The sequence below is a fragment of the Budorcas taxicolor genome, chromosome 15 (genome assembly GCF_023091745.1).
Source record: "Budorcas taxicolor isolate Tak-1 chromosome 15, Takin1.1, whole genome shotgun sequence".
Lineage (NCBI taxonomy): Eukaryota > Metazoa > Chordata > Mammalia > Artiodactyla > Bovidae > Budorcas > Budorcas taxicolor.
This window is the reverse complement of record NC_068924.1, coordinates 29,101,089-29,124,635: the sequence shown is the minus strand read 5'-3', so window position 1 is coordinate 29,124,635 and position 23,547 is coordinate 29,101,089. Positions and strand designations below refer to the sequence as shown.

At 50.1% G+C, this 23,547-nt stretch overlaps 3 protein-coding genes across 3 annotated transcripts; 1 reads left to right on the top strand and 2 right to left on the bottom strand.

Moving 5' to 3' along the window:
* The first annotated feature begins 314 nt into the window (after window positions 1–314).
* On the top strand, window positions 315–1,523 carry LOC128060434 (histone H2AX). The gene is made up of 2 exons (XM_052652837.1): window positions 315–994; window positions 1,088–1,523. The coding sequence occupies exon 1, from the start codon at window positions 341–343 to the stop codon at window positions 770–772; it is 432 nt and encodes a 143-aa protein (XP_052508797.1). The 5' UTR covers window positions 315–340; the 3' UTR covers window positions 773–994; window positions 1,088–1,523.
* Window positions 1,524–1,881: 358 nt separating this feature from the next.
* On the bottom strand, window positions 1,882–9,109 carry HMBS (hydroxymethylbilane synthase). Its single transcript, XM_052652740.1, has 14 exons — window positions 8,949–9,109; window positions 6,531–6,584; window positions 6,108–6,180; window positions 5,692–5,741; window positions 5,547–5,602; window positions 5,087–5,164; window positions 4,808–4,885; window positions 4,618–4,693; window positions 3,401–3,514; window positions 3,125–3,163; window positions 2,882–3,001; window positions 2,601–2,654; window positions 2,383–2,469; window positions 1,882–2,297 (listed from the first exon to the last, which is right to left on the bottom strand). Exons 1-14 carry the CDS (start codon window positions 8,979–8,981, stop codon window positions 2,124–2,126), a joined length of 1,086 nt encoding a protein of 361 aa, XP_052508700.1. The 5' UTR covers window positions 8,982–9,109; the 3' UTR covers window positions 1,882–2,123.
* A 2,462-nt stretch (window positions 9,110–11,571) lies between these two features.
* Window positions 11,572–22,817, bottom strand: VPS11 (VPS11 core subunit of CORVET and HOPS complexes). Its single transcript, XM_052652394.1, has 16 exons — window positions 22,621–22,817; window positions 21,449–21,597; window positions 21,216–21,351; window positions 20,732–20,895; window positions 19,893–20,140; window positions 18,951–19,152; window positions 18,401–18,552; window positions 17,066–17,252; window positions 16,266–16,412; window positions 15,785–15,973; window positions 15,518–15,679; window positions 14,962–15,101; window positions 14,667–14,869; window positions 14,368–14,539; window positions 12,900–13,122; window positions 11,572–12,778 (listed from the first exon to the last, which is right to left on the bottom strand). The coding sequence occupies exons 1-16, from the start codon at window positions 22,805–22,807 to the stop codon at window positions 12,614–12,616; spliced, it is 2,826 nt and encodes a 941-aa protein (XP_052508354.1). The 5' UTR covers window positions 22,808–22,817; the 3' UTR covers window positions 11,572–12,613.
* Between the last annotated feature and the right edge of the window lie 730 nt (window positions 22,818–23,547).

The window sequence follows — 23,547 nt, the reverse complement described above, 5'->3', positions numbered from 1 at the left end:
TAGCGTTTAAATCTGGCGCGCTTCACTTGGATTGGCTACAGCCGAGACTGGCTGGCTGTCGGGTAGTCTCTGCGCCTCCTCCCGTGTTCCCCGGGCAAAGGGTTTTCAAATTCGACCAATCGGCGGACGCGTTCCCTCAACTGAGGCGCGTCACCGAAGAGTTAACCTCAGCCAACCAGAGGCGGGTATTCGAGAAAAGAGCCAATCAGAAGGGCGCGGGGGTGTGCCCTGAGGGGCTTATAAGGGCAGCCCTTGGTCGCGCGCGGAAGCGTTAGACTGCGGCGGGTGGCTGTTCCTGTGTTTTGTTAGCCGTCCTCACCGCTCCTCTACCTCATACAGCATGTCTGGCCGCGGCAAGACCGGCGGCAAGGCCCGCGCCAAGGCCAAGTCGCGCTCTTCGCGAGCAGGCCTCCAGTTTCCCGTGGGCCGCGTGCACCGGCTGCTGCGGAAGGGCCACTACGCCGAGAGGGTGGGCGCCGGCGCGCCGGTCTACCTGGCGGCGGTACTCGAGTATCTCACCGCTGAGATCCTGGAGCTGGCGGGCAACGCGGCTCGCGACAACAAGAAGACGCGGATAATCCCCCGCCACCTGCAGCTGGCCATCCGCAACGACGAGGAGCTCAACAAGCTGCTGGGCGGCGTGACGATCGCCCAGGGAGGCGTCCTGCCCAACATCCAGGCCGTGCTGCTGCCTAAGAAGACCAGCGCCACCGTGGGGCCGAAGGCGCCAGCGGGCGGCAAGAAGGCCACCCAGGCCTCTCAGGAGTACTGAGGGCGCCCGTGCCGCCACCGCCCAGCCCTCCCCTCTACACCACAAAGGCCCTTTTAAGGGCCATCACAGCACTCACAGAAAGAGCTGGGCCACTTCGGGCTCCCGGCCGGGCGGCCGCGCTCTCGCCCCTTCCCGGCCCGCCCCTCCCCCCCGCGGCTGGCTCCCGCCGAAGCCCGGCGGAGGGCGCGCGTTCGAACGCCGCTCGGCCCCGGGAGCGAGCTCGTGACTCGGCCGGCTTGGCCCCAGAATGCCGATGGGCTGCGGGGAGGCCGCGGCACCTTCCGGAAAGCAGGGCCGGGGAGTGCGGGGAGGAAGGTGAGTCGGTGCGGACGGTCGCCGGCGAGGCCGTGCGCTCTGCTTCAGCTCGGTGCTTAGGACAGGACTCGATTGTCGCCGCCGGCGGAGTCAATCGGTTGCTTCATTTCGTCCCGGGACCCCTTTTGTTGCCGGATCTCGGGCCTCGCACGGCCGCGTTCCCTCCATCTTCATTCGCAGGCCTGTGCGCGTCCTGGAAGAAACCCTTCGCGGCGTGACCGTCTCCAACACTAGCGGGTCCTGGCGGCGTGGGGTCTGCGGGAGCCCTGCCCCCGGGCCCGCCCCTCCTCCCCGCTCCCTTCCCGTCGGGTCCATTCCGCCTGCCAAGCACCTAGATACCAGCACAAGTCCGTTAATCCCCGTCTGGACTGAGCCGCCTTTGGCTTCGGAACTGGAATTTTGCAGCTAACCCATCCAAAACTAGTACTTTAGGTATTGGGGGGAGTTTCAGATGGACTAATTTTATTAAAGGGTTGTTTTTTCCTAAAGAAAAGTGAGGTGTCTTCATTTTGCGAAAGGGTTGTAGAGTCGACTCTGTAGATACCTAAAGGTAGTGGGGGAGGGGAACTGATATAAGGCTTTACTGTTAACTGGAGCGACAAATTGTAGATTATTAAGATGATGGCTTTCTTGGCGTTCCCTGGGAGACACTCGATTCTGTCAAAAAATGGGAACTACTGACAAGGCGTTTTTCAGGAGAACTTTGAAAGGGTCCTAGCCTCAGAGATCAGGCATAAAGAGTTTTGAGTTTGTCCTTCCTTTTCTGCAGCTCCACCCAAAACAAAAACCACCTTTAAATTTGGTTTATTAGTAGAACTGGTTACATTCAAAGGCTGTGGCTTATTAAAGATTTTTTTTTTCTCTAGAGAGGAAGCCCCCACCTACTGGGGAGGCAAGGCCCCTCGGTGAGACAAGTCTCTGGAAGTCTCTGCCCCTGCAGTTCAATCCTGTGGGGGTAGCCACTCCTCAGGTAGCAGAGGGCTGGGATGTAGGCACTGGACACCAGCAAGGCAGGCACCTGTGCCCCACAGACCAATTAGTGGGCTTCATTGAGCTGCCGTGCAACATCCAAGATGTTCTTGGCTCCTTTGTTCAGCAACAAGGTGGCCAGGCTGATGCCCAGGTTCTCAGCAGCCAGCTGGGGTTGTCGTGGAATGTTCCGGGCAGTGATGCCCACCAGCTGTGGATCATCTTCAGGGCCATCTTCATGCTGGGCAAAGGAAGAAGGGTTGGATTTGATGAGAAGGAGGGGAGGTAACAAAGATGTGTTTCCCCCCTCCCTGCAGCCTTGGCACCTGGACAGGGACATGGATGGTGGTTTGCATGGTGTCTTGCATGGTCTCTGCGCCATTCAGACTCCAGACTCCTCCAGTCAGGTACAGCTGGGAAAGAAAATGGCTGCCTCATTAAACTGTAAGAACTGCTTAGAAACCTGTGCTTTTCATGCTGGTGGATACACAGGGGAAATGCCAGAGTTCCTTCCCTGCCCTCCCATCCATCTCCCCCTGCTTACTTGCCCATCCTTAATAGCTGTATGCACTGCCACTGGCACACTGCAGCCTCCTTCCTGCAACAAGTTCTCCCTGTTAGCTTAAGACCCTTATCACCACCCTGTAACCAGAGCCCACAGAGACAGACAGACCCCTGCCAAGGATATAACGGAAAATGAGGCAGGGGCCCAGACCTGGGTCCTGTCCATTCTTAAAAGAATGAGTTAGGACTAAATACACAGCAGGAGAAATCCCCCCATTACCCTTCCTAATATCCACCCCTCCACAGGCGCACAGGTCCTACCAGGTGCCTCAGGAAGGATCGTTCAGCAATGCAGCGAAGCAGAGTCTCAGGATCGTGCAACACACCCACCAGATCCAAGATATCCTGGTCTTTGGCTCGAACTTCCACACCCAGAGCCCCCTGATGGGAAAATAGCCTAAGATACCAGTACCAATCTTTCCCCAGCCAATGGAGCTAAGGGACAGTACTTGGTTGAAAACAAAAGGAGGAGACACAATACATGGCTTCCCTGATCAAGCATACCTGACCCACAGCATACATGCACTCCTCAGGGTGCAGGATCTGTGGGGGCAGAAGAGGCAGTCAGAAGGGTGGAGGTAGGGGTGCCTAGAAGCACACAGCACTGAGTTGGGGTTTCCCTACCTACAGAATGCCTGGATAAGCAAAAGTGGGAGTCCAACCTTTGAACCTTGCTAACCTGGGTCTCATTTCCAGCTTGCACGGGTTAGAGATGGGTATTCAGAAAGAATATAGGCAGGAAGAAGATGAAGATAACTAGAGACGGGAGAGGGAACCTACCTGCCCCACCCGGTTCTGCCAGCCCATGCGCTGCAGGCCAGCTGCGGCCAGGATGATGGCACTGAACTCCTGCAGCTCATCCAGCTTACGCAGCCGTGTGTTGAGGTTTCCCCGCTGTGGAGAGACACTAAGGACCACAGCTTTGGGCAGGCTGGAGCCTGATGCTGTTCCCTCTGCCTGAGTCTTTCTAGCTGCTAACTTCTCTCAGCTTGGTGACAACTGCTAACACTTACTCATACTTGCTATATGCCACACACTGTCCTGAAGTGCTTTATATACATCAATTCATTGAATTTTCACTACACCCCTAGGGTGCAAAGAGTAGGCAGTAGTATTACATCTCCATTTTACAGATGAGGAAATGATACAGAGAGGTTTTTAAGTTATTATGTTTAACCTTACCCAAGGTTACAACACCTCTAAGAAGCCTTCCTTGACCCTCAAGTCTGTGTTTAGATGTTCCAGCTAGAAGCCTCCAGAGAATTCTCTACTTTCCACATTGAAGGACTTAGCAAATATTACTTTGAAAATCAGCTTTACAAACAGAACTGTAAAAATCAAAACAATATGATGGAATATAAAATAAAAATGGATTTATGGTTACCAAAAGGGAAAGTAGTAGGGTAGGGATAAATCAGGAGTTTGAGATAAGCTGATACAAACTACTACATACAAAACAAATAAACAGCAAGATCCCACGGTATAGCACAGGGAACTATGTCCAATATCTTGTAATAAACCACAATGGAAAATAATATGAAAAGGAATATGTATATATATATGTATAACTGAATCACCAAATTACCAGAAATTAACATGACATTGTAAATCAACTATACTTCAATTAAAAAGTTTAATTAAAATGGAAGCAACTGCCAATCCCACTGCCTCCATGTAATCATTATTCAGTATCACTCTGTATTGTCAATTCCTGGTTGTCTGTCTCCAGAACTAAAATGTAAACTATGTTAGGAGGGACAATGCTGATCTTGCTCACCATATCCCCAGTGCCAGGCACTTGCTTGGGGCTAAGAAACCATGAAAGGATTATGAATGGATGGATGGATAGATGGGTGGGTGGATGAATGGAACAACATGCAGTCCACTGCATTCACAGTGCACTTCCTCTGGAAGTCCTTCCCCCTCACAACTCCCAGGGCCCTCTGGACTTTGTCTTCCTCCTTGGCTGCTGCCTCCTCCCTTCTCTGAAAGGATACAATATTCCTGAACTCCAGGTGTGGGAACTTTCTCTGCAGCTGGGCTGCTCTCCGCAGGGAGCTAGTTCCTACCACACTGTGCAGAGAGATGGTTTAAAATGAGATTTAACTCTAAGCAGGAACTGTTCTGAAATCTCCTCCTTCCACCCCTCCATGTGCTGTACATATCCCAAGATGCCTGTCCACTTACCTCTTCTCTGGCAAGGTTTCTAGAGTCTTGCCAACAAATTTTGGGTGAAAGACAACAGCATCATAGGGGCTCTCCCGCCTGGAGATGGACAGGTGATAGAATGAGGGAGAGATCTCAGTTCAGGTCATTTCCAGTCTTTCTCAATAGTGTCAACTAACTAGCCTTTTCTGCCATGCACGACATTCCTCAGGTTAGGGGAGACAGCCTAGAGACAGAAGGGCAAGTCCCAAAGGGAAAAGTCAAGGTTAATGTGATTTCCCTGACTGGCAGAGCTCTTACTTGCAGACAGCTCCAATGGTGAAGCCAGGAGGAAGCACCGTGGGCAGGTCCTTCAGCGAGTGAACAACCAGGTCCACTCTAGGGAGATGGGAGAGAAGCAAGAAGAAGGGGTCTGAGCAGCAGGCCCCAGCCCTTCTCCGCTCACTCTTGCCTGTATGTCACTGGTGGAGCCTAGAGCAGTCCAGGAAGCGGGCATTTCTGAGAACTTGGGTCCCTGAGACTTGCTCCCCCTCTTCTCTTCCCTCTCACCCACCTCCCCCAGCCAGTCCAGCACCCTAGGCAGCCAGATAGCTCAGATCCAGGACTCTCTCCTTTTCTGAGGCCTAAAAAACTCACATATGAGCCCCTCTCTAGCCTATCCAAGCGTTTAAGCCTAACAGTCTAGCTGACACCCAGATGTGATGTGCACTGGGGTCCTAGTGAGAGCTTGGGAGGGCTTCATGCTCCCGATTTCACTTACTCATTCCTCTCCAAGGCATGCTCAAGCTCCTTGGTAAACAGGCTCTTCTCTCCAATCTGCCAGGCAAGAAAGAACTTCAAGGTGAATCTTTGAGGGAAAGGAAAGAGGACCAGGGAGGAAAGGGTTGGATGAAAAATGGTGTTACCTTAGAGAGCGCAGTATCAAGAATCTTGTCCCCTGTGGTGGACATAGCAACTGAAGAGAAAGTCAACCAATTAGATGCTCATGGAACAGCATTTATTGAGCCCCTCCTAAGCCCAGCACTTGTGCTAAGATTGGCAGTGGATACTAAGGCAGAAAAGCGCCAGATCCTATCCCCTGAGAAAGTACAAAGAGGAAGACCAGACGCAATCATAAAAAGACCCAAAGCAGAAGATGTTAAAATGCTAGGCTAGCCCAGGTAAGCTCAAAGCTGGAGGTGTTCGGAGGAGGAATGGGCCCTCCAAACTGGGGACAGCCAACAACTCTCAGAGGCAATGGGACCAGGCTCTGGTCAAAGAAAGCCCCCTCCAGGGGGGTAAAAGCTTCCAAACAGCTTCCATTCCTGTCCAGAAAACTCACTTATTTCAAACTGCAGGCCTGGGTATAAAGCTTTCAGCGTTGCCACCACACTGTCCGTCTGTATGCGAGCCAGCTGGGGGGGAGAAATTTAGGTTAGCCCTGTAGTCTGGCCACTGCCCTAGGCTCAAATCCTCACAGGGTCATGGAGATCCTGAAGGGATTGGAATTCAGAGAGGGCATTGAATGGCTACCTAGGAAGGGGAAGGGTCTGGACTGGGAGTCCTCTGTATCCCAATAACTTCCCCAGCCTAGGGACTATCTCTTTACAGAATGCCATCTGTCATTCTGCATGGGATTTAATGCTCAGTCACCCCATTTCCTCCATCTCCAGGCTGCTGAGAACCCTCTGGGCCCCCCAACTTATAATACTATGAACACAGAACTCTTCTGACAAACCTCCTCCACCCCGGTACCTGCACTAACCTGGCTCTTGCGGGTACCCACTCGAATCACTCTCATCTTTGGGGTGTCTTCTTCCTGCAAAAAAAGTCCCCAGGTTACAGTCCCCGCTGCTGTTCGAGGTCCTCAAAACCTTGTCCAAGAACCAGACTCACTGGCTTGGAATAAAGGAACCTCAGCCCCTTCCCTGTGGCCACGTGAGCCTCAGAGTGGGGAAAGACTCTCCAAGACAGTCCTTTTACCTTCCCTAATACCTTCTGCCTCCTCACGGATCCAGAGAAGCAGAGACCAGAGAGAAGCGATAGTAGGACCTGCTGTTGCTGTAATGACAAGGACACTAAGTCGAAGCTCATCTAAGCAAAGGCACCAGGAATGCTGCACTCAACCAGGTGGACAGAGAGATAAGGCCCATCAGCCTGGCCCCAGAGAGGGTGGGCCTGCAGCAGGCAGGGGCAGGGCAGCTGGGGCCACACAGGGGAACTTGCGCTGAGTCACTGAGGACAAGTTCAGCATCCCCAACAGAGCAGCACTCAAGAAAGCTTCAGTGCTACCTAGACCTACCCCATAGCTGCCACACTATGGATCCCGTAATCTGGTTGGCATGCACATGTAAAGGACTGGGGCCAATAGATCTGACATATAGTCCTGCTCAGCTTCTTGGCAGGGTGACCTTAAATTCACCATCTTGTTTTTCATCTATAAAGTTACTTTTTCATCTATAAAATGAAGTTTGCAGTCAATTATCTTCTGCTTTTGATATTCTATAAGACTGAGAGGATAAGCTGTCTAATGTCCCTTCACCTAGAATGTGGCCTCTGATTTCACCAAGGAAATATTAGGATGTCATAGACCAAGCCAAGAACTCAATGGGACATACCTCTTCCTCTTGTCAGTGTATCTTGGACAAACGTATTCAGTGCCAACCAGGGAGAACAGAGTTCTCCAGTCTGAGGTCCTATTTCTTTCCAGATCAGACCTTAGCCCCTACAGACACTATCAACTTTCCCTATTCTGGAATATTCATCCGATGGAGTTCTTCTGCAGCCAGGTATCTTTGGCCTCTGTCACTAGAGGAGGTAACAACTAGCTGCTCTCAGACTCTAGTCTGCTCCACAGCTATCACTTCTCCAATAAATAAACCCTAGGGTACCCTGAGCAAATTAGACTAAGCTCAAAATGCCAAACATGGCCACTAAAACTCTGGGCCACAAGGAGCCCACAGAAACATCCTATAAACTGCTATGTTCAAACAATCCCTTAATTTTATTGATTCTGCACAGCATATTCAAGTCAAACTCTTCCAGTAAAAAGATCCTTATCAAGTACATATATACTAGAGCTATTGCTATTAATCTTCATAACAACTTAGCAGGTAGAGAGGAACCATGTTACAAAAGCAAAGGCTGGCTGTGAAGAGCAAAGCAACTTGACCAGGGCCACAGGTTAAATCACATGGGTGCATGCATGTGTAGGCTCAGTCGTGTCTGACTCTTTGTGACCTCATGGATTGTAGCCCACCAGGTTCCTCTGTCCATGAAATCTTCTCAGCAAGAATGCTGGAGCAGGTTACCATTTCCTACTCCAGGCGATCTTCCCGACCCAGGGACTGAACCTGTGTTTCCTGTGTCTCCTGCATTGGCAGGCAAATTCTTTACCACTGAGAGCTGGAATCACATCTTTACTCCTAGTCCAGCGCTCAGGTATGTCAACAATGGCAAAGAATCCCACTCCTTACCAGCAGGTAGTTCCGGAAGAGATAAACTGCTGCCTCCCTCCTTTCTTATCTCAGGCTGACTTTGGCCTCACCAGCTCTGCACTTTGCATCTGCACAAGCCCAAAGCTAGGACCCCAGGCTAAGAATAGGAAGGCTCGAGGGCGCTCCCCACCCACAAAGGTAGTAACTCAACGGTGCCTCAGCTGGGGAATTTTGAGTGTAGGTTGGGGCTAGGTGGCCGTTAAAAGGAAAAAAGGGGAGAAGGTGCACTTCCAAAACGTTTGTGTGTAGTTCAGAGACTTAGAGGTATGCTCTCCTCTCTCGATCCTAATTGCCTCAGGCCGGTCTCGAGTGAAGGGATCCCATGGAATAGCACCCTGTCTCGTGTACATGAATTTTCCTGGGTTGGGTCACTAAATCTAGAGCCGTGGACTCCAGGCCTCATTATGCCAGATCCCCGCAGCAACGAGGTTCCCGTTCCAGACAAATCTTCTGCTCTTAAGTCTGTCCCCACTGTTCACAGATTCCCCCAGGGCAACACGGATTTTAAGGGCAACCCAGCTACTGGCCCTTTAAAAACTCTTCGGGCCAAAGCGGGGGGTGGGGTGGGGGGTGGAGACAGATCATCGTCCCGACCAATAGGCGACGGAGAGTGGCAACTTGGGGCCAATCGTTGCACCGCTAGTGCGGAAGACTGAGGTTGAGAGGGTCACCGGCTCTGGACTCACCGCCGTTGCGGCCGCGTTGCCATTACCAGACATGGCTGTGTTCGGCAGGTAGGCCGGGGGCTGCCGCCAATGTCCTCCGGTGTCTGGGAAGCCGAAGGCCCCTGCCGGCCGGACACTGGGCTCGCGCAGGTCTCCAGCTTCTCCAGCAGCCACACACTCCCGGCTCCGCTAAGGGACTGCGTCACTTCCGGCGCCGCCAGACAGGGCGGGACTTCCCCTGGGCGGGAATTAGAACGTTCGCGACAGCGAAGACCTTACCCTGGGTTACCATCGCTACTGATATGGCAACCTTGCTTATTTAACTTAATGCAGAGTACATCTTGCGAAATCCCGGACTGGATGAAGCACAAGCTGGAATCAAGATGGCCAGGAGAATGATCAATAACCTCAGATATGCAGATAACACCACCCTTGTGGCAGAAAGCGAAGAACTAAAGAGCCTCTTGATGGAAGTGAAAGAGGAGAGTGAAAAAGCTGGATTAAAATTCAATATTCAGAAAACTTAAGATCATGGCATCTGGTCCCATCACTTCATGGCAAATAGATGGGGAAACAATGGAAACAGTGACAGACTTTATTTTCTTGGGCTCCAAATCACTGCAGATGATGGCTGCAGCCATGAAATTAAAAGATGCTTGCTCCTTGGAAGGAAAGCTATGACAGACCTAGACAGCATATTAAAAAGCAGAGACACTACTTTACTGACAAAGGTCTGTCTAGTCAAAGCTATGGTTTTTCCAGTAGTCATGTAAAGATGTGAGAGTGGAACTATAAAGAAAGCTGAGCTCCGAAGAACTGATGCTTTTGAACTGTGGTGTTGGAGAAGACTCTTGGGAGTCCCTGGACTGCAAGGAGATCCAACCAGTCCATCCTAAAGGAACTCAGTCCTGAATATTCATTGCTAGGACTGATGCTGAAGCTGAGGCTCCAATACTTTGGCCACCTAATGCAAAGAACTGAGTCATTGGAAAAGATCCTGATGCTCGGGAAGATTGAAGGAAGGAGAACGGGACGACAGAGAATGAGATGGTTGGATGACATCACCAACTAGATGGACATGAGTTTGAGTACGCTCTGGGATTTGGTGATGGACAGGGAAACCTGGTGTGCTGCACTCCATGGGGTCACAAAGAGTCAGACATGACTGAGCGACTGAACTGACTGAGCGCCTCTACTCCCCAAGGCTGGCTCTGGTCTTCATTGTTTGAGACCCAGGCCCAACTGTTCATTTTATTTTTACCTAGCCAGGAGTACTGATGTCCTGTGGCTAAAATACACTCCCCAGATTTAGCCACAAAATAAGCTGTTGTCCCTACTGCCCCCCAAAAGTAAGTCAATAAGCCAAAAGTGGGAGTCCCCGAGAGGAAAAGGATATTAAGCCCTACTATGCAGGGTTGTGGACTTCCCAGGTGGCGCAGTGGTAAAGAACCTGCCTGCCAATACAGGAGACACAGGAGATTTGGGTTGGATCCCTGGGTCCAGAAGATCCCCTGGAGGAGGAAATGGCAAGCTACTACAGTATTCTTGCCTGAAGAATCCCATGGACAGAGGAGGCTGGTAGGCTACAGTCCAGGGCGTCTCAAAGAGTCCAACATGACTGAGCACCCATACGCCTAAGAAGGGTTGGGAGTAAGGCTAATTGAGCAATTTACCATGCCCCCAGGCTGGATTCAAAGTCTACAAATGAAAAGGCCTGCTCTGGAAAGTTAATCATCCAGAATTCTACAGCTTTATCTCCTTAGTTGTGTCACAAGCAATTAGTGCAGCTTATGCAGTGCTTCTGCTACAACCCTGAAGTAGGCAACATTTTAATTTCTATTTATGTTTAAAATGTTTTATTTTTGGCAGGGCTGGGTCTTCATTGCTGTGTGGGGTTTTCTCTAGTTGCAGTGAGCCAGGGCATTTCTATTTTTAAAATGAGTCAAAACTGGCTCAGAGATCAAAGGTCATGACTAAAGACAAATAACTGTGAAAAGGGAGTGCCAAGACATTATTAGTGTTAGCCAAGAAAGGACCAGTTAGTAACGCTTTACCTATTAACAGCGCTAATAACCATGTATTAACCACTTCCACAAATCTGGACACCTGTCATCCATACCAGCCCGAGGGCTAAAAGTGTCCAAACTTGACTTACCTGTGTGTGTTTCAAAAGCACCTAGTATTTGACAGAGATGTTTTGCAGCTGAACTTTAAGAGAGATTGGGTCAACAGCCCCAAACCAGCCCCAAAGCAGATGAGACCTGGTGGTGTCCCAAAGCTACCTTTTCTTCATCACCATGCCAAGATCCCTGCCCAAGGGGGCTATCTGTACACTAGGCACAATTCCTGCTGTGTGCAAAGAAGCATGGAAGACTGTCATGCCCAGGCTGCCCCCCAAAATCTCTGCCCCTTTCCTAGTCTGACCTGTCAACTCCTATCTTTTGAATTCCCTTACTCCCCTCCTTGCAGGGAGGTGTCTTTAGAGCATGTGCTCTCTCTTCTCCATTCCTTCATCAGTGAATAAAGTTTCTGCTCTGCTACACCAAACTTGATTTCTACTGGCATTTGCAACTTCAAGCAAAGGATCCATTGAGGAGTTACCAACTTGCTGGGGACCAATAACACAATAACAACCATACCAGAAAGATGTTTTAATTCCTTACGCATAGACGAAGACCTGAGGTTCAGAGAATGTTCAGAATTGCCCTAAGTGAAACTAGGATTCAAGCTTTGGACAGCTGATCCAAAGTCTGTATTCTCAGCTGCTACCAATGTAGTGCACTCCACCTCTTCTAAATACTGCCTAAACCACAATGTCCAAGTTACTTCTTTTAAGCAAACAGACCCATAGGAGCAATTTTCCAACGGGAAGTGTAATCCAAATGACACACAGACACCTATAACAACACGAACTTCAGCTGACAACTTTCAAGAGAGAGAAAAGTGTTTCATAAATGCCCTTTTTATCCTGCTTATCATCTGGTACTGAATACAGCAAGACACAAACCCACCCATTAAGAAGCTTCAGTCCAAGGCCCCTCACCAGAATCTGCCTCCTGCCTGAATACCTAGTCCACACTAGAGCCACAGAGACCAGCCACAGTCCAGGCTGCTCTTGGGTCTCAGGCCTTAGCCTTTGCAGACGTTCTTCAGTAAACTGAACTGTGCTAAATGCCAGAGGCCCGACTCGTTACTGGCGTGAAGTCTCGTTAACATCATCTTTAAGGAACTCTATAGGAAGGGAAAGGACGCTCTAGGAGCACAGAGGGAAAGAAGTACAGTTTGCAGTTAAGAATCACCAGGAAGTCTCCACAATACTTCCTTCAACCATGCAATCCTTATATGCTTTTATTTATAGACTCTGGGAGCCAGGACCCAAGCACAGCCTGGTGCTCTTGGATACAGAATAAAGCAGCTATTGTCCAGACTCTGAGGTTACTGAGGTACCCTCCCCCACTGGTCTGGTATGATCTACACTGCTCAGAAAGGCAACAGGAGGAACGGTGGATTGGCCAGCCAAAGGAGGAGGCAGGAGGAGAAAGTCCCCTTAAGTCCTGAGGGCAATGGCATCAGATGAGAGGGGGTGCCTGGGCAGGTCTCCCCGACTCCTATGCAACAGCTCTGTCTCTGTCCCCCTGTGTCCCTGCTGCTGGGCCTCTACCATCATACCCCTTCCCACTAGCCGCTTAAGTGCCCCTCCTGGCGTGCATGAGTAAGTCCCGCTGCAGCCCGGCCTCCGGGCTTGCAGTCAGTCGGGCTGTGGGCGGGTCGGTCAGCAGAGTCAATTTGTTGAAAACACCTCGGCCAAAGTAGTCAGCAATCACAGAGAAGCTGTCGTTGGAGCACTTGAGCTGAGGAAAGAGAAAAGGTCGGAGTCAGAACTCAGAGGCGGAGGAAAAAAAACAGTAGCCCTCCAGCACTCCCCGCCTCCCAGTAGGTGGGGCAGTCATGTGGCCACGCCTCCCTCCCTACCTGGTGCTGAAACTGATCGTGGAGATCTCGCTTCTGTTCCTGGGCCCGGATCATATCCATGACCTTGCGGTTTTCAGGGAGGCAGGTGGGGCAGTCAGCGTCACTTTCCGAGTAACTCTCAAAGCAGTGTTGGTGGAAGGAGTGGCCGCAGAGAAAGTGTACTGAGGGCAGCTCCAAGGCACTGTTACAGATGCTGCACTTGGTCTTCTGGAAAATCTTTGGACTAAAGGCAAGGGAGACCAGAAGAGTGGCAAAGAATGAGGGCAGGGCCAGGAGCCATGTGGAAAAAGGAGACAGCTCAACGAAACAAGGAGACGTCCCCATTAAGGAATGACAAGGGACTCCCTTGAAGGTCCAGTGGTTAAGAATCTCCTTGCTAATGCAGGGGACACAGGTTCAATCCATAGTCTGGGGCAACTAACCCTGTGCCCTCCAATTACTTAGCCCATGCTCTAGGGCCCACAAGGCGCCAACTACAGAAGCCCACACACCCTAAAGTCCATTCTCATCAACAAGAGATGCCACCACAATGAGAAGCTCAAGCCCTGCAACTAGAGTAGCCCCTGCTCACCACAACTAGATAAAGTCAGTGTGCAGCAACAAAGACCCAGAGCAGCCATGAATGAATGAATGAATGAATAGGAACTACAAGCCCTGCTCTTCCTACCACCTAAAGGAGGTCACAGGAGGACCCCATGCTGGGCTTTCAGGGAGTCTCAGCACGCCCCCAGCATGTCCATCCAATCCACTGGGGGGATTGCTATCTCTCTTGCAATTTCCACTATTGCCACTAAATTATCTTTCAGGTCTTAATTGCATATGACCCTTTCCCTTTCAACAAGACCTTTCCTGGCCACTTGATCAATTACAACACACCTAACCCCTCACCCTATTCCTCTTCCTCAATTTTCTCCTTAGAACTTAGTACCATCGAACACACTACAATAGTTTGCTTATTTAACACATTTACTGTCTGTCTCTACCTCCACAACATAAGCTCTGTGAAGGCAGGGCTTTTTCTATGTGTTAAGAATGAGGCTTGGGACAAAACGGACTCAGTAAATATTGATGGAATGAAGAAACTGGACATGACTTAGTGACTAAATAACAATAACAAATATTTTATAAAGCTAATGGCAAAGTTAAGGGTTAATGTCTACTATAAATACTTGTAAACTGTCCACTTTTTTGTCAACGTTTTTTACTTCCAAGGGCTTCCCACCACAACTTAGATGTGTGTTTAGGAAAGGTAAAATACAGGCACATCTAGAGAGAAAATTACCTGCTACAAGATAACAAAACCCAATAAATCATGTTCTAGGTAATAAATCATTCTTTGGAATTCCCCCATTAAAACAGATCTTCAAGAATGAAATGTTGAAACTGATTCCATATAATCCTCTGTATGTAAAAAATGACACCCTGTGAAGAACAAGCTTATCCCTCTACACTCCTGGATGCCAAGTACCTTGCCTTCAGCTCCTGGATCTCCTGGCGGATGCGGGTAGTCTCCTCTCGGTAGCGCCGCACCCGGAGCTCGTCCTGGGCGATCTGCTGGCTCTGTTTCTGCAGTTTTTGGACCAGGTAGTCCCGGATGACAGACAGAGTGGCCGTGGAGTTATGGGCCAGGGTCTGCACCACTGAGATGGGAGGAAGCAAAACCATGAAGCATGCAGCTTTCTGGACAAAGCTGAAGGACCCCTACCCCGGAGCCCGACCGCCAGCAGCCTGCACCCACCTAGCCACCCAGCCCACCCGTCGGAATACCTAGAAGGGGCGGCATGAGGTTCTTGCTCTCGATGTGCTTGAGCACAGCCGCCACGTACTCCTTGCAGTCCTCCTCCTTGCGGGCAAAGTAGCTGAGCGCCTGCTCCCACAGGGAGGGCTCCTGCTCCCCGTGGCGCTCGCACACGGCGACCACCTGCCGGTACTGCTCGTGCTGCATGTGGTAGTGCATGATCTGCTGGAACCTGTGCCGGGCGGGGTGGGCGTCAGCGGCCGACCCTCACTCAGGCGAGTGCCTCAGCTCTGCCCCCTCCCCTGAGGACCCCCTGACTCTTACAGTTTGCCCTGCTCATAGAGGTAAAGGACTCCATCCTGGAAGTCGTGCATCTGGCAGAGGACCAGGGCCTTGTCAAAGACATCACAGAAGCGGCCACTCTTCAGTAGGGAGATGGCCTCTGCGTGAAGCTTCTCTTTGACCTAGAAGAGGAGGGTGGAGCTGCCGGACATTAGGGGAAAAGTGACCCCTCAGCAAGTCAACTACTCTTCCCCTCACTCCAATTTCCTCTATTTCTTCCCAGTATTTATTTATTTAGGCTGCGCTGGCTCTTAGTTATGGCATGTGGGATCTAGTTCCCCGACTAGGGTTTGAACGCAGGCCCACACATTGGGAGTGAAGTCTTTGCCTGCCTAAAACTCCGGATTTAGACCAGCAGTGAAAGTGACTCAGTGGTGTCTGACTCCTTGCAAGAAAGTCTTCAATTTCCTTTTCATGAGGAACCATTTATCCCCTCAGGGTGAGGTGTTATTGATCTAAAGCGAGCAAGTGACAACCAGAGAAGAAATGGAAGTGCTGTCTTTTTCTCAACACCTCTGGCGGCTCTGCCAGGCCTCACCTGCGGATCCTCCTCGTGGGCCCAGTTCTGGAGTCGCAGCTCAAGCAGCGTGTCGTAGATGCCCTGCGGGGAGTCAGGCTGCACCTCGCTCATGTGCTCTAGGAACGCTTTCAGCTCTCGAGGGTTGTTGGCAAAGATGGGGATGAACTCCTCCGAGTTGGCCTAGGATGGCAAGGGATGAGAGAGGAGGCCAAGTGAGTGGGCCTGCTACCCATGCCCCTGAGATGACCCCCGTATGTTCAAAAGCCATTCTCCCTGAGGCCTCACCCTGCAGCCTGGAGCCTCCCTATCACCTCGGCCTTCAAGGCTAGGCCGATAGTCGGTACAGAGTCCCTTCAGCAGCTGGGTCGTCTGCTCTGGTATATGGTGCATGAGGATCTTGCCATAGCGTTTCATGTTGCTCTCAGCCTGCTCAAAAGGCAGCTTGCCGATATACCGGAGGGCTTCCTGATAATTCTGTGGGGACAAAAAGGGCAGCAGAATTGCAGGCTCCTGCCTCACCCATCAAGACTATTTTCTTTTTTGGGCTCTCTGTGCGGATTCTCCAGTTGTGGCGCATGTGGGTTCAGTGGCTCCATAGCATGTGGGATCTTAGTTCCCTGACCAAGGACTGAACCCATGTTCACTGCACTGGAAGGCAGACTCTTTAACCACTGGACCCCCAGGGAAGTCCCAGGAGGTACTTTCAGCATCCCAGGGATATCCCAGAAAAAGAACACAGCCTACCCGAGTCAGGAGGCTCACCTACCTTGATGTCCTCTAGCTGGATCTTCAAGTACCACTCATGATGAGCGTGGTTCTCAGCCAAATAGAGGGCATGAGAATAGTAGCCAGCCTGCCGGAGGACCTTGATGGCTGTCTCCACATCAAAGTGGACTTCACTCTCACTCTTTGTCTGTCAGGAAGACATTAGACAAAATCATTCACAGGTTGCGGCTGGGCAAGGGAAAGGAAATATGCATCTCATTCTAAGACCAGATTCTTAAGGTAATAGTAAAGTGGATTTTTTTTTTTTTTTGGCCACACCGAGTAGCATGTGGAAACTTAGCTGCCCCACACAAGGGAGTGAACCCCGTGCTGCCTGCAGTGGAAGCAAAGTCTTAACCACTGGACTGCCAGGGAAGTCCCAAAGATGATTCTTTTAAAAGACAGTTATCCTGCCTCTCTGTGTTTCCCTGCCTATACTGTTAGAGGGATGCCTCGGGCGACACTGGGCTTCCTGGGGCTTAGATACCACGAGAAGTTCTGGCATCAAGAAGCAAGAGCAGGGGAATTCCCTGGAGGTCCAGTGGTTGGGACTCTACGCCTTCACTGCTGGGTCCCAGGTTCGATCCCTGGTCGGGGAATGAAGATCCCACAAGCCGCACAGCACAGCAAAGAAAAAAAAAGAGGGGAGACAGGAGAGAACTCAAAGAAAGGCTATTTCTCTTCCTTGCCTACAGACCACAGGACCAGAGGATTCTGGTCCCTAAATACAGGCAGCTCTTCCCTCTCCCTGCAGTCCTGATGAAGCCCCTCAAAGAACCCTCTGCCAGCACCACCCTGCACCTTGATGAACTCCTCCAGCTTCGAGCTGTCCTTGAGCTTGGTGTAGCAGTTGAGCAGCAGGGTGGTGTGGTCGGCATTGGCCAAGGACTGCCGGTGCAGGGTCTGCAGGTAGGCTGTCAGGTTATGGATGCGCTGGGCATCGAGGAACTTGCGGATCACGTACGATGGCTCCAACTTTCCAATGGTTCTAGGGAGACACGGGTGTCAAAGAGCATCAGGGTCACCATACTTCTCAAACTTTCATGTGCGTAGGAATCGCTTGCAGGTTTCAAAATGCAAATTCTGTTTCAGCAGGTCTGGGGTGAGGAATGAGATCCTGCAATTCTCACAAGATCCCAGGTGGTATCGATGCTACTAGACTGTGGGCCACAGGAGCATCGAGGCTCCAGAATACTGGTTTTTAGACTTGACTGAAAACAAGAATTCTAGAGAGGTTGGCAAAGAAGCTAGACAGGGTTTTAGAATTCCTCACTAAGTCAGAAACTAATTAGTACCAAGGAAAGAAACTGTGGAAACAAGAAATGAATACCCTTTTCCCTTTAAAGAATTTGATCAAAATGGGTATTAACAAAGGCCAAGCTAACATTTCGGAGAAGGTGATGGCACCCCACTCTAGCACTCTTGCCTGGAAAATCCCATGGACAGAGGAGCCTGGTAGGCTGCGGCCCATGGGGTCGCGAAGAGTCTGACACGACTGAGCGACTTCCCTCTCACTCTTCACTTTCATGCATTGGAGAAGGAAATGGCAACCCACTCCAATGTTCTTGCCTGGAGAACCCCAGGGACGAGGGAGCCTGGTGGGCTGCCGTCTATGGAGTCACACAGAGTCGGACACGACTGAAGTGACTTAGCAGTAGCAGCAGCAAGCTAACATTTAAAATAACAGGTACTTTTCAGCTCAACTTCCTTGAGAGCTTTCCTGGAAGCTCAGACAGTAAAGAATCCGCCCGCAATGCAGGAGATCTGGTTTCAGTCCCTGGGTTGGGAAGACCTCCTGGAGAAGGCTACCCACTCCAGTATTCTTGCTTGAAGAACTCCTTGGACAGAGGAGCTTGGTGGGCTACAGTCCATGGGGTCGCAAAGAATCAAACACAACTAGTGACTAGCACTTTCACTTATCATCAGCTCAAATGCACACTGATCATGTAGCATCTGACCCTAAATATTCCCTTTCTAATAAGGTATACTGTCTCCTCATTTGAGGCATCGCAATTTATGTAGGAAAAAAGAACAGTTCATGATGGAGTCCACTGCCTGCCCCAGTCCCCAAGTGCAGGTTTCAGTCTAGCTGGCTCTCTGTTCCCCAGGTATATCCTAAAGCGCCTCCAGACTGACCGGATATACTGCTGGACAGCACCATCATGGTTGCCCTTGCTGTAGAGGTGGTCCCCATACTGCATGAAGATCTGAGCCAACCCATCGCTGTCCAGATGCTGGCTCTTGGCCAGGTTAATTGCCATCTCAAATAGGTTCTTCTTAAATAGCATCTGGAAAGGAATAGAGATTAGAAAACTGGAAGAAGTAGGCCTGAGAAGACACCTTCCCAGAATGCATCCACAACACACAAGCAGACGGTTATGAAATTCCAATCAGCCTAGATCTTAGGGTGAAACCCCCAGACACCCCCAAGACTAACATCAGCTCACCTCACCAGGTTCTCTGCAGGCAGGCAGAGTGGACCCTGAGAGTGGGCTCAGGCCCCCAGCCATTGCTTCCCTCTAAGGCCACATCCCAGGCCACTGACCTTGGAATCTTACCCTAAAGAGGCTGAGTAAGGCTGTGACCCAAAGGGAAGGAAACACCCTGGCCAAGGCGACTTGGGGAGTCTGTTCCTAGAGCCGTGTCTGGGTGCCCATAGCCAGCTCTGGGAACCTGGTGGCCTTGCCTCCAGTTTGGTCTGTGTGTCCTTCTCCTGCAGTGCGTGGACCCGCCCATCCCGCGTCAGCACGTACAGGGAGCCCCACTCAGCAAGCACATCCACTACATCTTCAAAGACGGCGCTATAGGCTATAAACTTGTTGCACAGGTCATAGATGTTGAGAATCTGTTTGTCAGAGCTCTGGGAGTCCCGGCTGGTAAACTCTGACCTGTGTGGGAAAGAAAAAAGCACCGGATATTTATCTGTACCACCTTAGTCTCAGCTCCCCTCTATTTCCTTTCCCCTGACAACTCTGGTGCTACCTACTCCTCCCAGAACAAATCACTGCTAGCAGCTCATCCTGCAATACACAGCGTGGTGGTAGCAGTTGTGGGAAGAGTATGTGTAGACCTGGTCTTACCTTTAAGGATCCTATAATTAATACAGGCAACAGACTGAAAACTTAAGTACACTCCAACATCCAAGATTTAACAAATAATTAATGCCTGGTATATGGAGTCCACTAGGCCTGGTACTGAATGAAAACTAGTATCTGACAAGGATCACCTGCATCACGCTGAAGAGTCTGTCCCACTTTCTGATGACTCAGGGAAAAAAAAAACAAACCACCCTGTGTTGCATCTCCCAGCACTTTCCAATCTCTCCACTACTCAATCCCTTGTTCCTCTACCCAACTCATTTCACCCAAGTAACTAAAAACCCAATGCCAAGTCCCAAATTCCCTGGAGCATTCTAGTGCAAAAGGATTGCTCAGCAAATGTCTGCAGCAAAAGCACACTTTTCAGCCAAAAAAAACACAAAAGTTATAACTGAGTCTAGGTGTAAACACCTGTACAAAAAGTAGAAAGTAGGGGGTTGACAGGATGTAGGCATTAGGAGTTTGAAATCAGGTTAATTCTAAGGAACAAGCCCAGCCCACTCCCTTTTGCTTCTCCATAGAATCCTTACTTGGGAGAAACCTTCCGGTCACGGGAGACAATGACAAGATAGCCTCTAAACCAGTGAGCGATGAGTTTATGGCCCTCAAAGGCAAAGCAGGGCCCACGTTCATCAGGCTGGTACAGATAGACACATTCATCCCCTGCCACTATGAACTGCAGGTCCTGAGAAGGGTCGCTGAGGGCTGAGCAGCGCAGGCCACAACCATGGGTGTCCAATTCCACACGAGGATAGTCCTTTCCAGAAACTATGTAGGACTGTGAGAAGTAAGAGAGGGGTTAACAGGCTCCCTCTGAGGAGGTAGCGTCTAAATGTTCCCAACGGTATCCCCACCTCCATACTGGTGCTCTTAATTCTTAGCACCCAAGACTACCTGGATGTTTGCCTTCTCCCTTAAATGGGCCATTACCATCAGCCATCTACTAAATATATAAGCAGAACCCACATTTTCTTCCTCTGTATACACTATCACTACTTATTTGGCAAGTAAGAGAATTTTACTGCTTTATCAGAAAACTCTGGCTGAAAAGAAAACAAAACTATTGGTGTGAGTAAGCTGTTACATTAGAAGCACAAGAACCAAAGAAATAATTTGTCCAGTGTCACTTAAGCCTATTTGAAGAAAAACTTATGTCTTCTGCTACAAACCCAAGAGTTCTCTTCCTAGCTCTAAATCTTCCCAGTCTCCTAAGTAAAGAAATAAAATATTAAGTTAGGCAAATGATTCAAGGCTGTATGATTAAAAATATAAGAACCTCTTTTGTCAGTTCCTTACCCTAGCCCACTGAGCAATTAAAAAAACCTTTCCTACTTGCCCCAACAGTCATACCAGGAGGCGCTGGTCATACCTGAACATTCTCAGTTGTCACAACAAACAAGTGAGTGGTCTTTCCCGCTTGGCGAAAGGCCAGTCCAGTAACAGGATAGTTGCCCTTGTGCAAAATCTGGGTCTTGCTATGTCGGTCCCGAGTGATGTCCCCTTTGTTCAATGTAACACTGCCATCTGTGAAACCTGTAGGAGAGCAAGGAACAGTATTTTATTGAGGCTGTAAAGGTACGGAAGCAGAAAAAGACCATTAGAGGCACTTTTTAGAAGTGACTATCTTTCTCCTCATACCCAACCTCTCCAGTGGTTACCATGAGGATTAGAACTCACGGACTCATTTTCAAAGAACAAAATGAAATGCTTTCCCATCCCAAACTTTAAAATCTCAAAAGTCCTCACTTCAGTACAAAATGGTCTCATGAAAAGTGAAAATGAGCTGTAGAAGCAACTCTGAAGGAAATCTATAAAGAATCATAGGGTGTTAGCTTTGCCTTCTTTCTTCTTACCAATGGCCATAAAGTTGAGATTTTCATGGACAGTCAAACAAGATACAACAGTCGGTTCTGTCCCTGGGATGGCAGGGAAGATTCGAGTGCAGAGTGGATTGCCACCATCTCTCTTCTCCAGGTTCCAGATCTTTACCTGGGGACAGATCTCAGATGTGTGAATGGTAGTCACCCTCCAACAAATAATCATTCCCAGGCCTCTGGGTCTTTCCTGTTTCCTTTCTAGGACTCACCAGGGGGTTGATGCCCTCTTCATCCTCACCAACAGAGGCCAGAATATTGTGCTGCTTCAGTTGGTACAGGTGTGTCACCCGTAGTTTGTAGGCTTGGAAACCCATAAGCTGTAGGGAGCGGGGCAAGAACCAGATCTGGCCTTCCATATGTGCAGAGCAGTCAAGGAGCCTCCTTTCCAAGGGGAGATTCTTACATTTAGGCCAGAACGGAAATAACAACTACCCCCAGGGCTTCCCTGGTGGCTCAGATGGCGAAGAATCCACCTGCAATTCGGGAGACCTGGGTTCGATCCCTGGGTTGGGAAGATCCCCTGGAGGAGGGCATGGCAACCCACTCCAGTATTCTTGCCTGGAGAATCCCCATAGACAGAGGAGCCTGGCCGACTACAGTACATGGGGTCCCAAAGAGTCAGACACAACTGAACACAGCACAGCACCCCAGTGGCTCGGCTAGTAAACAACCCACCTGCCAATGCAGGAGACGCAAGAGACGGGGGTTTAAACCCTGGGTCAGGAAGGTGCCCTGGAGAAGGAAATGGCAACCCGCTCCAGTATTCTTGCCTGGGAAATTCCATGGACAGAGAAGCCTGCATGGGCTGCAGTTCATGGAGTTGCAACGAACTGGGCATGACTAAGCACACATGCACAATAAAAACAAAACCTATACAACTGTTTAAATTTTTCAAGGGTTTTTCCACATATCATCTCTGGAAACGCCCCATTTTCAAAACAGTAGAAAGGCCAGAGTTTAGGGGCAGCATTATACAAAACAAAGCAAAAGAAATCGTGGTTTCATTTAACTCTTCCCCCACAATATGGGCTGGGGAGATAATGACACCTTACATATTCATCTTTTAAAATCAACTTGCATCTGTTCTTTTGATCGACCTTGAAAACAAAAACCTTGCCCAACTGTTATTTTACGCCCCTTTTGCAGATAAGGAAATTGAAGTCCAGAGAGGTTAAACGACTTGCCCAGGATTGTTCACTCATTTGGCAACAAGTTAAAGAGAACGGACTTCCTCCTTTCTTCCCTCAGACCACAGAAGGAACACCGAGCGCCCATCTAAAGGAAACTGGCACGTAACACGAACCCTTCTGACGGACAGATTTCATCTCAGCTGGATCTCTTCAGGGATTCGAGGAGGAAAGGGACAGCTCCAGAAGGATATCTCCAAAGACTAGGCTCCCTCGGCCTGAGTCGCAGACTGTGATGCCAGGAGGGAGGCAAAGGAACTTGGAAGCAGCGGGTCCAGAAGCAGGCGCGGCCCCGGGAGCAGCCCCATCATTGCCCTGTGGCTCCTTCACCAGCTCCTTGTCGAAGAAAACGAAGCGCCGCCACTGCAGGTAGGTCGCCATCTTGGCCGAAGGTCCCCGCCTCCGGGGAAGAGGTCACATGACAGGAGCCGGCGTATCACATGACCCCTCGACGTCCTGGAGTCTGGGTGCACCTGCGCTGTCCTCTCGAAGTGACGGTTTCCCGCTGCTGGGACAGTGGGCGCGGCCGCTTGAGGCAGGGTTCACCACCCGCAGCTCGCTCCGCAGTTTTCGGTTTTGCCGGCTCTGTAAGTGCCTTGGCTGAAATGCTTCTTAAGAGCTAGACCTTCACCTCTCTGGGCATCAGTTTCCTCTTTAATTAAATTGGCGGGCAGTGAGGGATGAAGATGAGGGATGACACGCGGTTTGTGAATTGTGACCCGCTGTGCCTAGATGAATTACCTTCTGCATCACAGGACTGTTTTGAGGCCTAAGTGAATCGGTGTATATGAAACTGGTTTTTCGGCTGTAGGAAAGGAGAAATAATATTAGAGGTTTGTGTCTGCCACCAGGTACAGATTGTAACTACAGTCAGTGTGGTTTGGGGTCCCTCTGTCAGAGGCGTGGTGTTTATTGGGCACCTAAAACATGTTTCTTAAGGAAGCTGGGAAATACTTCTGGGGCACAAATTCCAATAACCTGGCCTTTCTCTCCTTGCCATAATGACAGGGTATAAGCAGAGTATAGCAAAGAGCCTTGAAGCCGCAGCACTGGGCACTGCGTGATTTTACAGGTGACAAGGGTCAAAGACACTTCATGGTACCCACGGGTCCCAACTTGGG